This window comes from Engystomops pustulosus, chromosome 3 (assembly GCF_040894005.1).
Source record: "Engystomops pustulosus chromosome 3, aEngPut4.maternal, whole genome shotgun sequence".
Lineage (NCBI taxonomy): Eukaryota > Metazoa > Chordata > Amphibia > Anura > Leptodactylidae > Engystomops > Engystomops pustulosus.
Window position 1 is genome coordinate 168,998,641 of NC_092413.1, and position 14,411 is coordinate 169,013,051.

The window sequence follows — 14,411 nt, forward strand, 5'->3', positions numbered from 1 at the left end:
GACTGATCACTGTCATGTGCCTGTGGCCTTAAAAATCCATGCCAAACATTTGACAACCAGCCCAAATAGATAAATTAACAGGTCATTGGCAAGGGCGTTTGGAGAGTGCTGGTACCGATTGCAGCAGTTGACCTGTTAACATTGTTACCAGTGGGCACCACTGAAGGCTATGCCAACACATACTGCGCAAACCTTTGTTTGTATTTCCCAGCTGCTCCTTTCTTGCAAAAATATCACTTTAGAAATAAGCTGAAGTGCCCTCAGAGCTTTATCTCCACAGCAAAAGCAACTCTCCTACCCAGCGCTTTCTCTCATTCACCTCCCTATGGCTACATCCTGGGGCCAGTGACTGTAACTGTGGCATTGTTATTGCTATGGAGTCAGAGACTCCTGCCTCATTTGCATATTTGTAAAGCAAAGTTTTAGCAGCAGGACAATAAAAAAGGTATAGGAGGCATGTGTTGGTATAGCCCTACATAACACAGTTCTTAGTTTGGGTTGGTAATTCTTGGTGACTTATGAGGAAATCTACTGTGCACTTAAAGAAGCTACTGGAATATAAATTCCTTTTTTCAGTTATGCTGTTACTAACCATACACACAAAGGAATGATTAAATACTACCTAACCCTGTCATGGCCACTAGCTTCACTCTAGCTTTCAATGGAAATATAGGGGAAAGTGCATAGGCCTACCCGCACTTCCAATACCTAGAATTAGACAACAGAATAGGTACAATCATTATTTGAGTGGCAGCCAAAAGACAAGAAGAGTGTAGACCTCAGGCCTCGGGGCCAGTCAGTGTTGACCGAAAGACATAACATCCTTCTTGTTCCCTTGGCATAATACCTTCAATATTCTGCTGTTTGGAGAGGATGGACCTGGAAAGGGTCTCCTGCTCTGGTGATTTGAAGTCTCTACCCAGTTTGAGAAAAAACCTCTGTGCCTCCTCATCTGTATGAAAACAACCCTAGTTACGTTACCTTCCAGTGTCTGTCATTTCGTGCTAGAAGGAATCCATTACACCTGATCCCACATCACTTTTTATGAAACATGTCAAAAGTCTAAAGGGAAGATATATGTTATAGAGAGCCACAGGCTCCAACAGCACAATACTAGTTTTTATTTAACAGAGCTTGTGTATTACTCTTAGCCGTTAGTACAGAATAAGCAAGTTAGAACTTGAGTGTAAATGACCCTCTTCATATATCCTTGATCTGTTTCCTTATCTTACCGTCTCCTGTATGTAGAATGAATCTTATACAGCATCAGACAACATATACCCTAGCACAATACAAATGCAAACCATCAGGCAGAGTTTTCATTACTGAGGGGAACACAACAGACACATCCCTATAATTACTGTAGAGGACACGGTGCAATCTGATCACTCCGAGGAGAACAGGAAGAGCGCAAACAAAACAACATCACACAACTTTTTCTCGCTAACTCTGAATAGATCATCCGATTCAAAGCATATACATCTCCCGAAGAGACATACATATGAGCCGGCACTGAACAGTTGACTAGGCAACAGGAGTATTTAGTTTTATTTTGCTACATCTGTTGCCAGAGTTTATTAAAAAGAAGGTTAAAATGATTAAGCAAAAAATAAAGCACAGAATTATGGTATTTCTATAATTATTTATGGAAACATTGCAGGTTATAAGAAGGCAATGAGTCATGTAAAGGGAGTCATACATGCCATTTGACCTGTGACTCCTTTACTTTCCATTAAGCCATGCCAGGAAAGTTAGGGATAGTTTTAAATGAAATCAGATGAACTCTGAATTTGTGTTATTATTTTTCTTAATTCTCCATGGTCAGTGCAGAAAGGGTATAAGTAATTAATGAACCAAGGCCATGCTTCCCTCGCTGCAAAGTTTCCATATTTACATAGTGATGGCTGTTTCACACTACAATTACTAATAATATATGTATTATATATCACTCCGGCTAGAATTTGCGTTTACTACATGGCAGCAATAATGAAAGGAAATCAACCACATGGATTTAGTGGTTGTAACACAAGCATACTTACATGCTGGAGTGTGCACCTCGAAACGAGATTCGTTCTCCATTTAGCTGTTAATGGCTTATTTTTGGTGAAAAGGGACTTTCTGGCACTGTTTCCTGTCACTGGCTATCTGGCAGGGGAAGGGATGGTGTAGACGGCCATGAGCACTGAAGTAATCTGTGAGGAACTGGCCGTCGACAGAGCCAGAGTAGGCTTATGTGATACATTTACATGATTATGTACACAGAAGCCCCTGAGGTTCATTTGCATATTTAAAATAACTTTTTCAGGAAAGATAAGCCATTAACAGCTATATGAAGAACGGATCCTGTATCAGGGGGTAGATGCCAGAGTGTAAGGGTGCATTCACAAGCAGTATACCCGCCGTGTGCTGGAGAGAAGGAGGAGGTGGCCCCTCCTCCCTCTATAGAAAACAGCGGAGCATGCACACCAGGGAATAGATAGAGCATGTTCTATCTTTTTCAGGTGTGCGGCAAGGCCGCGTGAATAAACCCTAAGTATGACTTGATTAAAACCATTAAATCCACAGGGTCTTTTAAGTATATATCTTGCAATTGTGGTGGTATGTTTCTCATATCTCATAATTGTTCCCAAACCTTGAGGTTACATCTTTTATTGAAGAATAACTCAACATTCAACAAATTATATAAATAAATAATGCAGATGATAAGAGTAAATTTTGTAATATACTTTATTAAAGAAATCCTTTTCTGTGTCCTTCTTTTGCCTCTGCTTTTTTTCCTTATTTAAGCAGTGTAAATCAGATTCAACTGACAGCTTAGAGGTAAAGAATCCTGATATTGTGTCTAATAGCTTTACAGACAATTTCTGGATATTCTTATCTCATCAGAGATAGGAGTTAATCATTAGCCTTCTTATCTGTCTGAAGTGAACAGGTAACCTGCTCCCCACAGGAACAAGAGCAGATAAGGCACAGAGATGCTGTTTTCCTAAACTATGTATATTACAATGCTTACTACTGTACTTTAAAACTGTACTCTTTCACCCCAAAGATAAGGGTTGCAAGGTCAGGTGACCTCCGGTAAGATACCTTGCTAGGTGTCTTCTACCCAACCATCATTAAAATATGGAACTAAATGTAGGTAATACTGTAAAAAGACAATATTGACATTTTTCATCTTGTATTTTGCAGAGATTACAGAGGATGGTCTCCACTGCACATTGCTGCATGTTGTGGACATCTACCCTTAACCAAATACCTTTTACAAAAAGGAGCTTCTGCTAATGTCAGGGATTCATGGAATTATACCCCCCTCCATCGCGCTGCCTGGAATGGACATGCTGAATTGGCAGAACATCTGCTAGAATGCGGTGCGTCTCCTGATGTGCTGACATCTTCTGGAGAAACAGCAATGCATCTAGCGTCAGAAAATGGTCACCTTCCATGTGTTAAAGTACTTGTTAAATACAATTCTTCCTCCGACATAAGAGACAACAACAAGTGGACACCAATGCATTGGTCCTCCATCAATGGCCACACGGAAGTGCTGGATTACTTTATGTCCCTTGGAGTCTCTCTGGAAAATGATACTAACACTGGCATAGCAATGCTTCATTTAGCTGTACTGGCTGGAAGTATACAGGTCACCAACTATTTATTAAGGAGAAAAGTCAATGTGGATGCAAAGGACTCCAGGGAAGCTACTGCCTTACATTTAGCAGCTGAAAATGGTTACAATGAGGTAGGAAGTCTTTTTTTTCCCCATTATATAATTCCAATTAACGTTAGAAAGCTTGAGAGGAAATGCGGGAGAGAGCAGATTACATCAATAAACCTGCCTGGATTTGTAGTAGGCCTGCCTGGTGGACATGTTTGGTGAATTGGAAATAGAAACTTATAGTCCATTAGTTCATGGCCCAATAAGATCTAATCTAAATGAGCCAGTGCTGGAGATAGTGGAGGACTGTGCTCTACAAATTCTCGGCAATTCCTATACTATTGAATGAAGCAGCAAGACGCATCCTCGACATGCTGCTCTACCCGTTAGTGAGAGTGGGAACCCTGTTCTACGGATTTCTTTTGGTACTCTTCTTGTGATCAGTGGAAGTGCCAACTATCTGACCCTGACCAATCACCTTGTTATCCCCTATCCTGTGGATACGGAATAACTTAGAAAGCACAACCCCTTTAAGTACCAGTTGTGGTGGTATAGTATCATTCATTTATATCCTCTTGTTACCATAGTACCAACATGAGCTTGCCCATTGGCTGAAATTTACCAGGACACTCCCTAATTTTCAGACAGTGGGGCAGATTTATCAAGCAGTCTGAAAGTCAGAATATTTCCAATTGCCCATGGCAACCAATCACAGCTCCCCTTTAAAATATTCATGAGCACTGGTGAAATGAAAGCTGAGCTGTGATTGGTTGCCATGGGCAACTGGAAATATTCTGACTTTCAGACTGCTTGATAAATCTGCCCCAGTATATTTGGGCATGACCTAACAGAAAGCCACAGAACAAAGTTGACTATGAAAAGTGGGCTGCCACATAGTTTAGGGGCAGGATCAAAAGGTGTATTGCTAGCCCAGGGGAGCTCAAAACGGTGGAACATATTGGGGCGAATTTACATACCCGGCCGATGACTCTAATCCAGCGTGCAGCGATTCACTAAGATTGTGCGCCTGAAATCCTGCATGTGTCGCTTCCCCGCTCAGGTCCGACAGAGTTCACCATCTTTTTAGTGGTGCATCTAAGTGCTCGGGCTTGCAACACAATTTGAAAGTTAAATCCCACTCTCAGTCCGAATAAGTCCTGACGGCACACCCTCCTTATTTGTGTCACATGGAAGCCCGCGCACCTGCGCCACAAAAAGGGTCGTGTGCGCCACAATCCAACCGCACACACTTCTTAAATACATCTGCAAGCCGTTTTATCCGCGAAAACGGTGCACAGTCAAACTAAAGTGCACTCGACCCTTAGTAAATGAGCCCCAATGTTCCATATGACTATTTGTACTCTGTAATGTAGGATTATATGTGTATATGTCCCCTATTAGTTGTAAAGCGCTACAGAATATGATGGAGCTATAAAAATAAAGATTATTATTATTACAGAGATCAGTCACATCAGCCAACATGAAAGTTATTTCTTATCATTAACTGCCACTAATAGTTATCAGTAGTGTAGATTTGTACCGTGTTAGCCATGGAGAGCAGAAGAAGAGTGAAGAAATCAGGCGATACCTTTTTGAGGCTAACTGAGTATATTTGATGGTGAGCTTTCGAGAATACTAGTTCTCTTCGTCAGACATGATGTTATGCATGAAACAGAAAATTCACAGCATTTTATACACACTAAACAGTGATCATCAAAGGATATTAAAAAAACCTCTAAAACAACAGATTGATAAAAACAGGGACATCTTATTTACAACAGGATGTCAATAAAAACATTAAAAACCTATGAGGCGAGACTCATGAGCCCTGGCTCTTATCTGCTTGTGGCCTCCAGGTCAGAGGTAGGAGGTCATGAAGCTGCATGAATGTTAAGACCACTTTGCAAGGTGTTGAATCTCCTCATCAATTTATACTCCCATTCTTTCCTTTCCCTCTGTGTCTTAAAATGTCCCATTAAAATAGTAATCTGCAAATCTTCCATAGTGTGGTCCTCTCTGGAGAAATGTGTAGCCACTGGGAGATCTTTCCTTTCATTTTTAATATCAGCTCTGTGTGAGTTCATACGTTGATGGAGTCTCTGGCCTGTTTCCCCAACATAAAGGCCTGTGGTTGGACACTGCTGACACATAATAAGGTAGACCACATTAGAGGACCTGCAGGAAAAGGTCCCCTTGATCTGATGTACCTGCTGTGATTGGGGTACAGGTACCTGGTCACCTGTGCGGATGTGCTGGCACGTTTTACATCTGCTTTGCAGGCAGGGTGAGGTACCATTTTCTGATGGGGGTCTCAGGGCACTCCGGACAACCAGTTGTTTCAGGTTTGGTGGTTGCCGGAAGGACAGGAGAGGAGGGACTGGGAATATTTCTTTTAATCTTGTGTCTTTATGCAGAATCGGTTGGAGTTCCTTGGCAATGTGACGCAGGATCTCCAGTTGTGGGCTATAAGTGACTACTAGGGGCACTCTGGCCTCCTGTTGGGTCTCCTTATATTTGAGTAAATCATCTCTGTTGATGGCTGCTGCTTTCCTTATTTGGTTATCAGTCACTTTTGGTCTGTAGCCCAACTGGAGAAATTCAGACCTGAGCTCCAGGAGGTGTTTTTCCAGATCTTTTTTGTCTGAACATATACGGTTGTAGCGTATGGCCTGGCTGTATATGATGGATTGTCTGATATGTTTGGGGTGGAAGCTGTTATTTCTCAGGTAGGCCGTTCTGTCTGTAGGTTTATGGAATATTGTTGTGGTTAAGTGGCTGTCTTTAATCTGTATGGTGGTATCCAGAAAGTGTATCTCCTTGTCTGAATAGCTTAGTTTCAGATTGATGGTGGGGTGAAAGTTGTTGTAGCCCTCATGGAATTGAATTAGGGCCTCCTCACCTGCAGTCCAGATGATCAGAATATCATCAATATAACAGAGATAGATCATGGGTTTTGTGGTGCATGTGGATAAGTAAGCACCTTCCAGTTCAGCCATAAAAAGATTGGCGTACTGTGGTGCACACCTTGAACCCATCGATGTTCCCATACACTGTAGGTACAGATCCTCTCCAAATGAAAAATAGTTGTGGGTGAGCACAAATTGTATACAACAACTTTCACCCCACCATCAATCTGAAACTAAGCTATTCAGACAAGGAGATACACTTTCTGGATACCACCATACAGATTAAAGACAGCCACTTAACCACAACAATATTCCATAAACCTACAGACAGAACAGTCTACCTGAGAAATAACAGCTTCCACCCCAAACATATCAGACAATCCATCATATACAGCCAGGCCATACGCTACAACCGTATATGTTTGGGCTACAGACCAAAAGTGACTGATAACCAAATAGGCAAAGCAGCAGCCATCAACAGAGATGATTTACTCAAATATAAGGAGACCCAACAGGAGGCCAGAGTGCCCCTAGTAGTCACTTATAGCCCACAACTGGAGATCCTGCGTCACATTGCCAAGGAACTCCAACCGATTCTGCATAAAGACACAAGATTAACCCCTTCCCGACATTTGACGTAATAATACTGCATGGCGGGAGGTGCGTTCCCGCAAAATGCAGTATTATTACGTCATGCTTCTGGCGCCGGCTCCTGAACGGAGCCGGCGCCAGAAGCTGCGGGTGTCGGCTATATATTATAGCCGACACCTGCCTCTAACACCCGCGATCGGAGATTTCTCCGATCGCGGGTGTTAACCCCTAACACGCCGCGGTCGCGCTGACCGCGGCGTGTCAGAGGCATTTAAGTGCAAGCTGAATGGAATCGGACCCCCCCGCGGCGCTTACCGGGGGGGTCCGCTGCTCCGATCGCAGCCCCGGGACTGCCGGTGCCCGGGGCTGCGAGATCTTCCTCCTGGTGCCGGGTCCGTGCCTTCTGGCAGGACCCGGCTGTAAGACACTGGGCATGCGCAGCATGCTCAGTGTCTTACATTACACAGTGCAATACTTCTGTATTGCACTGTGTAACCTGTAAAATAGCTTGAACAAGTGATCAGAAGATCACTTGTTCAAGCTTAGATGTCATTACCTGTAAAAAAAAAGTTAAAACAATAAATAAAGGTTTTTAAAAATAAAAATAAATAATAAAAGAAAGTGAAAGTCCCCCCAAACACCACATTTCCCTTTACAGAAGTAATAAAGTATAAAATACACTAAATCACAAAAAAACCCCACTTATTTGGTATCGCCGCATCCGTAACAATCTGTACAATAAATCCTAATCATAATTGGACCCGCTCGGTGAACGTGGTAAAAAAAAAACCCCAAAAACTTGCCAAAAATTAAAACTTTTTATCAAATTGCTTTACAAAAAATGTTCTAAAAAGTGATCCGAAAAAGTTACAAGCGCCAAAATGATACCACTGAAAAGAACAACTTGTCACACAAAAAATAAGCTCACAACCAGCTCCGTCAACCAAAAAATACTATAGTTATGCCGCTATAAAGATGGTAATACTAAAACAAATTACATTTTTTCTATTCTAGTTTTCCTTCAATAAAATTGGACAAATATAAATAAAACTATATAAATGAGGTATCACCGTAATCGTAGTGATCCGTAGAATAAAGATAATATATTATTGTTATGCTACAGCGAACCCCCCCCCTCAAAAATGCTAAAAATCCAAAACAAGAATTGATGATTTTATTTTCCTCCACACGAAAAAAGTTAATAAAATTGCTTCAATAAGCTAAACACCCTCTAAAATAAAGTTTTTTTTACAGTGCATCGCGTCTCGCAAAAAATAAGCCCTTATTTGTCTAAATTGCTTAAAAAATAAAGATTGTATAGCCTATTCCCAACGCGCGTTGTAATAGAACGGTGCGGCGGGTAGTGACTTGCCAACACGGTTCAGACACAGTGATCGGGGCAAGATGGCAGCTGATCCTAACAGCCATCCATCCTGCCCCATGGACCAGAAGGGTTATGTCCCCCCCACACACCCCCAGTTTATTATCGCTGCTATTGGCTCATCAATTCAGACGAGCCAATAGCAGCGAATTTACTTATGACGTCAGTAATACCGGTCACCATGTCTGTAGACACGGTGATCGGGGCAGAGTGGCGGCTGTTCCTGACAGCCACCAATTGTGCCTTGTGGTTCAGAGGGGTTTTGTTGCCACCCTCTGTCCATGTTTGCCGCTATTGGCTGGTCGATTTGGTCCAGCTAAAAGCAGCAATATTCGTCACAATGGGCATCGCTAGGGTGAATAAGAGCAACACTTGGCGATAATTTCCCTACTAAAACGAAGATATGGTACAAAAGCGCTGGCCGTGTACATTGTACAGATTACGCTGTACAACTCTTACGAGCTGTTCCAATGTGCAGGTCCTGCCGTATCATTTCTCTGTTTTCAAGAGGAAGATATTAGGAAACTAATATTGGGACAAGAAGGATGGGGCCCCAGTACCTCTGGTTTAGATGTTCCTGTGTTTTGCCAGGACAGCATTTTCCCGGTGAATTCTGCTGCTTCTAATGGTAAGACTCAATAAAGAGTCTGTTCCAAAAGAGAAGTTAGGATGGACACTATATACTAAGGATGGACACTATATACTAAGGATGGACACTATATACTAAGGATGGACACTATATACTACTAAGAGACCTGCGACAACTCCAAGTGTGACAAAAGTTTAGATGGTCCCCTGGTCTATTCTACCTCCTTATACGCAACACATTCAAAACTCACGCCCAACCTGTTGTGAATTCAGTAAAATGAATAATTGTAACAACTGGTAAGTCACGTTGCTCCCTATACCCCTCCACATTATTTCATAAGGGGCGCCACATAACGGGCACTGAACTTTCCAGAAATAATTGCAATTTCCATCTTGGACTCCATCGCACATCGTATTTGGAAACCACCTGTATGTTCAAATGCTCATTTAACCACGTGTATTACACTACACCACATATTACACCTTGCTAAATTCCCCAAGGGGTGTACATTCAACAATTAGGGTCACTTTTCGGGTTTTCCTCTGTTTTGGTACCACTACGGCTCTCCAAATGTATCCTGACACATGTGAAGGATTTCTTGCAAATTTGGCCTCTAAAAGACAAACACCCCTCTTTTCCTCTACTGTGCGCCCATAAAGCATTTTATATGCACATGTGGGGTACTTCTACACTCAGGAGAAATAGTTTTACACCTTTTTCGGGGTTATTTAATATATTATCCCTTGTGGCTTACATAAATTAGGGGTAAAGTGACATTTATAGGAAAATTTTCACCTTTTTAATGTTTAGGGCCTAATTGGATCATTCACCTGTAGGGGCAAATACATATATTGCACATTGCAAAATTCTCTAAGGGGTGTGTGTTCAAAAATTAGGATCACTTTTTGGATTCTTATCTGTTTTATACCACTAGGGCTCTCCAAATGCATGTCAAACATTTCTGTCAAATTTGGCTTCTAAAAGGCAAACCTCCCCCTTTCCTTTTACTGTGCGCCCATACAACATTTTATATACACATGTGGGGTACTTCTACACTCAAGAGAAATAGGTTTACACATTTTGGGGGGTTATTACATTTTTTTTATCCCTTGTGGCTACAAAAAATTAGGGGTACAATGACCTTTATAAGAAAATGTTCACCTTTGTCCTATTTAAGCCCTAATTAAATCAAACACCTATATGGACAAATACTCATATTACACCTTACTAAATTCTCTAAGGGGTGTGCTTTCCAAAATGGTGTCACTTGTTGGGGTTCCGCTCTGTTTTGGTACCACTACGGCTCTCTAAATGCATCCTGACACATGTAAAGGATGTCTGTCAAATTTGGCTTCTAAAAGGCCAACGCCCCTCTTTCCCTTCTGAGCTTCACTGCGTACCCATACAATATTTTATTTGCATGTGTGGGGCAATTTTATACTCGGGAGAAATGCTAGTACACATTTTTTGGGGTTGTTTCATCTTTAATGCCTTATGGGATACAAAAATTAGCCGTAAAAGTGACTTTTTTGGGAAAATGTCCATCTTTTTCCTTTTAGGGACCTAATTGAAGCAAACACCTGTGGGGGAAAATACACATATTACACCTTGCTAAATTCTCCAAAGGGTGCACTATCCAAAATAGTGACACTTGTTGGGGTTCCCCTCTGTTTTGGTACCACTAGGGCTCTCCAAATGCATCCTGACACATGTAATGGATGATTGTCAAATCTGGCTTCTAAAAGGCCAAAGCTCCTCCTTCCCTTCTGAGCCCCACTGTGTACCCATACAACACTTTATATGCAAAAGTGGTGCAGTTCTGTGCTTAGGAGAAATAGTTTTACACATTTATGGGAGTTGTTTCATCTTTTATCCCTTGTGGCTTACAAAAATTTGGGGTAAAAGTGACTTTTTTGAGAACATTTTCACCTTTTTTCCCTTTTGGGGCCTAATTTAATCAAACACCTGTTTGGGCAAATACACAAATTACACCTTGCTAAACTCTCCAAGGGGTGTACTTTCCAGAATGGTGTCTCTTGTTGGGGCTTTCCTCTGTTTTGGTACCATTATGGCTCTCCAAATGCATCCTGACACATGAAAACTTTTTCAGCCATATTTGCCCTGCAAAAACGAAACAACGCTCTTTCCATTCCAAGTGCCCCCCTGTGCCCGTACAGAAGGGTACAGTGACAAAATGGGCATTGGCATGCTCAGGAGGAATTTCCTTAAACATGGTAAAATGCATTTTCCTTTTTAACCCATTGTGAAGGTGCAAATTTTAGTGTTCAATGAATCTATTGTAAGATAAAATTACATTTCTGTAATTTCACTTTCATTTATCTTTCACCCTCATGAAACGCTCAAAGGGTTAACAAAATTCCCAAAGGTTGTTTTGAATATTTTGAGGGGTGTAGTTTCTAAAATGGTGTCATTTGTGGGGGTTTCCTGTCATGTGGGCCTTATAAAGTCACTTCTAACTAAACTGACCCTCCAAAAGTAGGTTTTGATGATTTTCGTGAAAATCAGAAAAATTGCACCTAAAGTTATAAGCCTCCTAACATCCTAAAAAAAAGGAAAAGATGTTTGAAAAATGATGCCAAGTTAAAGCAGACATATGGAAAATGTTAGTTATCAAGTTATTTTAGTGATATGACTAACTTTCCAAAAAGTAGAAAATTTTGAATTTTGAAAACATCGTTTTTTTCAAAATTTTTGGCAAATTTCCATTTATTTCATAAATAAATACCAAACATATTGATAAAATTTCTTGACCAACATGAAGTACAATGTGTCACGAAAAAACAATCTCAAAATCAACTGGATATGTTAAAGTGTTCCAAAGTTATAACCACTTAAATAGACACATGTCAGATTTTAAAAAATGGGCCGTGTCAGGAAGGTGAAAAGTGGCTTCAGCGTTAAGGGGTTAAAAGAAATATTCCCAGTCCCTCCTCTCCTGTCCTTCCGGCAACCACCAAACCTGAAACAACTGGTTGTCCGGAGTGCCCTGAGACCACCATCAGAAAATGGTACCTCACCCTGCCTGCAAAGCAGATGTAAAACGTGCCAGCACATCCGCACAGGTGACCAGGTACCTGTACCCCAATCACAGCAGGTATATCAGATCAAGGGGACCTTTTCCTGCAGGTCCTCTAATGTGGTCTACCTTATTATGTGTCAGCAGTGTCCAACCACAGGCCTTTATGTTGGAGAAACAGGTCAGAGACTCCATCAACGTATGAACTCACACAGAGCTGATATTAAAAATGAAAGGAAAGATCTCCCAGTGGCTGCACATTTCTCCAGAGAGGACCACACTATGGAAGATTTGCAGATTACTATTTTAATGGGACATTTTAAGACACAGAGGGAAAGGAAAGAATGGGAGTATAAATTGATGAGGAGATTCAACACCTTGCAAAGTGGTCTTAACATTCATGCAGCTTCATGACCTCCTACCTCTGACCTGGAGGCCACAGGCAGATAAGAGCCAGGGCTCATGTGTCTCGCCTCATAGGTTTTTCATGTTTTTATTGACATCCTGTTGTAAATAAGATGTCCCTGTTTTTATCAATCTGTTGTTTTAGAGGTTTTTTTAATATCCTTTGATGATCACTGTTTAGTGTGTATAAAATGCTGTGAATTTTCTGTTTCATGCATAACATCATGTCTGACGAAGAGAACTAGTATTCTTGAAAGCTCACCATCAAATATACTCAGTTAGCCTCAAAAAGGTATCGCCTGATTTCTTCACTCTTCTACTAATAGGTATCCTAAAACAAGGAAACACATATAGCAGGTAAATGGCTGTAACAATAAAGATCCCCACAGAGAATTTGTTCAGGTGTTTTCTTGTATTGATTTTTTAAAATCTGGATTTAACAAAATATGAAGATTAAAAAATATATACATATCATGGTTATTAAGATTTTTTCAAAATCACTGCAGAATTCAACACAACTCCAACATATGAATAGAACCTTACAATTACTAGAAGGAATCCAGAGAGGTATTGATTACTGGCAGTACTGGAAGTCTCCATGACAGCAAACCTAGTGTTTGTATTCTCCATTTCCCCAACTAAACAGATGGTACTGACAGGTACAGTGCAAACAGGAGTCACAGGTGCAACCAAGACCTAATAGGGCCATCTGTAGATTTTCTGTAATTCTTCAACTCAACTCCACATTCCTTGTCTTCTTTCTGAAATTATAATCCTCAATGATAATCATGGCACTTACTACCCTGCATTGTGCTATGCCTCTGGCTGCAGTCACACGTTGCAATTAAAACTGCATCGCAATCAGCTTTGAGGTGGTTTTAGGTGCAGTTTTGTCAATTTCACAGGTGAAAGACATGAACTGAACTGAATATGATTTTGAAGGAGAAAGCTGTTCCACAAATGTCATTCACCTGTTGATTTGATGTCTTTCACTTGTTAAAATAAGTAATATCACCTAAAACCAACCCAAAACTAATTGCGATGCAGTTTTAACTGCGACGTGTGACCGCACCCTCTGTTATCATTTATGGAAATATATTATTACATTTGTAATTAGGCATTAATATTCCTAGTAAGTGAAAAAGTTTCTACTTTAACCAAAGCTGATACATACATGTGCACAAAGGAAGCTAACTGTGGAGCAAACCTTCAAGAAAAAATGTTGCTCTGGCACATCCAATGAGTAAAGTATAATGACAGTTATTTATATTCTATTAAAATGCATTTGCAAGCATGGGCTAGGTACTAAGTCTATGGGGGTCATTTACTAAGGGCCCGAATCCCGTTTTTCCGTCGCGTTACCCGAATATTTCCAATTTGCACCGATTTTCCCTAATTGCCCGGGGATTTAGGCGCACGCGATCGGATTGTGGCGCGTCGGCCTCGGCATGCACGAGACGGAAATCAGGGGGCGTGGTCGTAAGAAAACCCGACGGATTCGGGAAAACTGCTGTATTTAAAAAAAAAAAATTGCCGCTCGACACGCACTTACCTGCACCCACGATGGCTTGGTGAACTTCAGTGAACTCTGACGGAATTCAGCGCATCAGCAACACCTGGTGGACATCGGGCACACTACCTTAGTGAATCGCCGGAAGACCCGAATCCTCCACAGAGAATGCACTGCTGGATCGCGACTGGACCTTGTAAGTAAATCTGCCCCTATGTGTTTCAAACTATTCTGCAATGTGGTGTAAACTAAAAACATAATTCAATTTCCTAATGTAGTATAATTAAAATGTATGAGGAAAACACTATACAACGTTCCTCATAAATAGCATTATACA

General features: G+C 41.1%; 1 protein-coding gene across 2 annotated transcripts in view; it reads left to right on the top strand.

Annotated features, from left to right (window-relative positions):
- Positions 1–14,411, top strand: part of LOC140122266 (uncharacterized) — a 34,487-nt gene that overhangs the window by 2,804 nt on the left and 17,272 nt on the right. For both annotated transcript variants that reach the window (XM_072142941.1, XM_072142940.1), the window contains exon 2: positions 3,190–3,739. In XM_072142941.1, the coding sequence (XP_071999042.1) occupies positions 3,190–3,739 (550 nt within the window). The remainder of the gene's footprint in view (positions 1–3,189; positions 3,740–14,411) is intronic.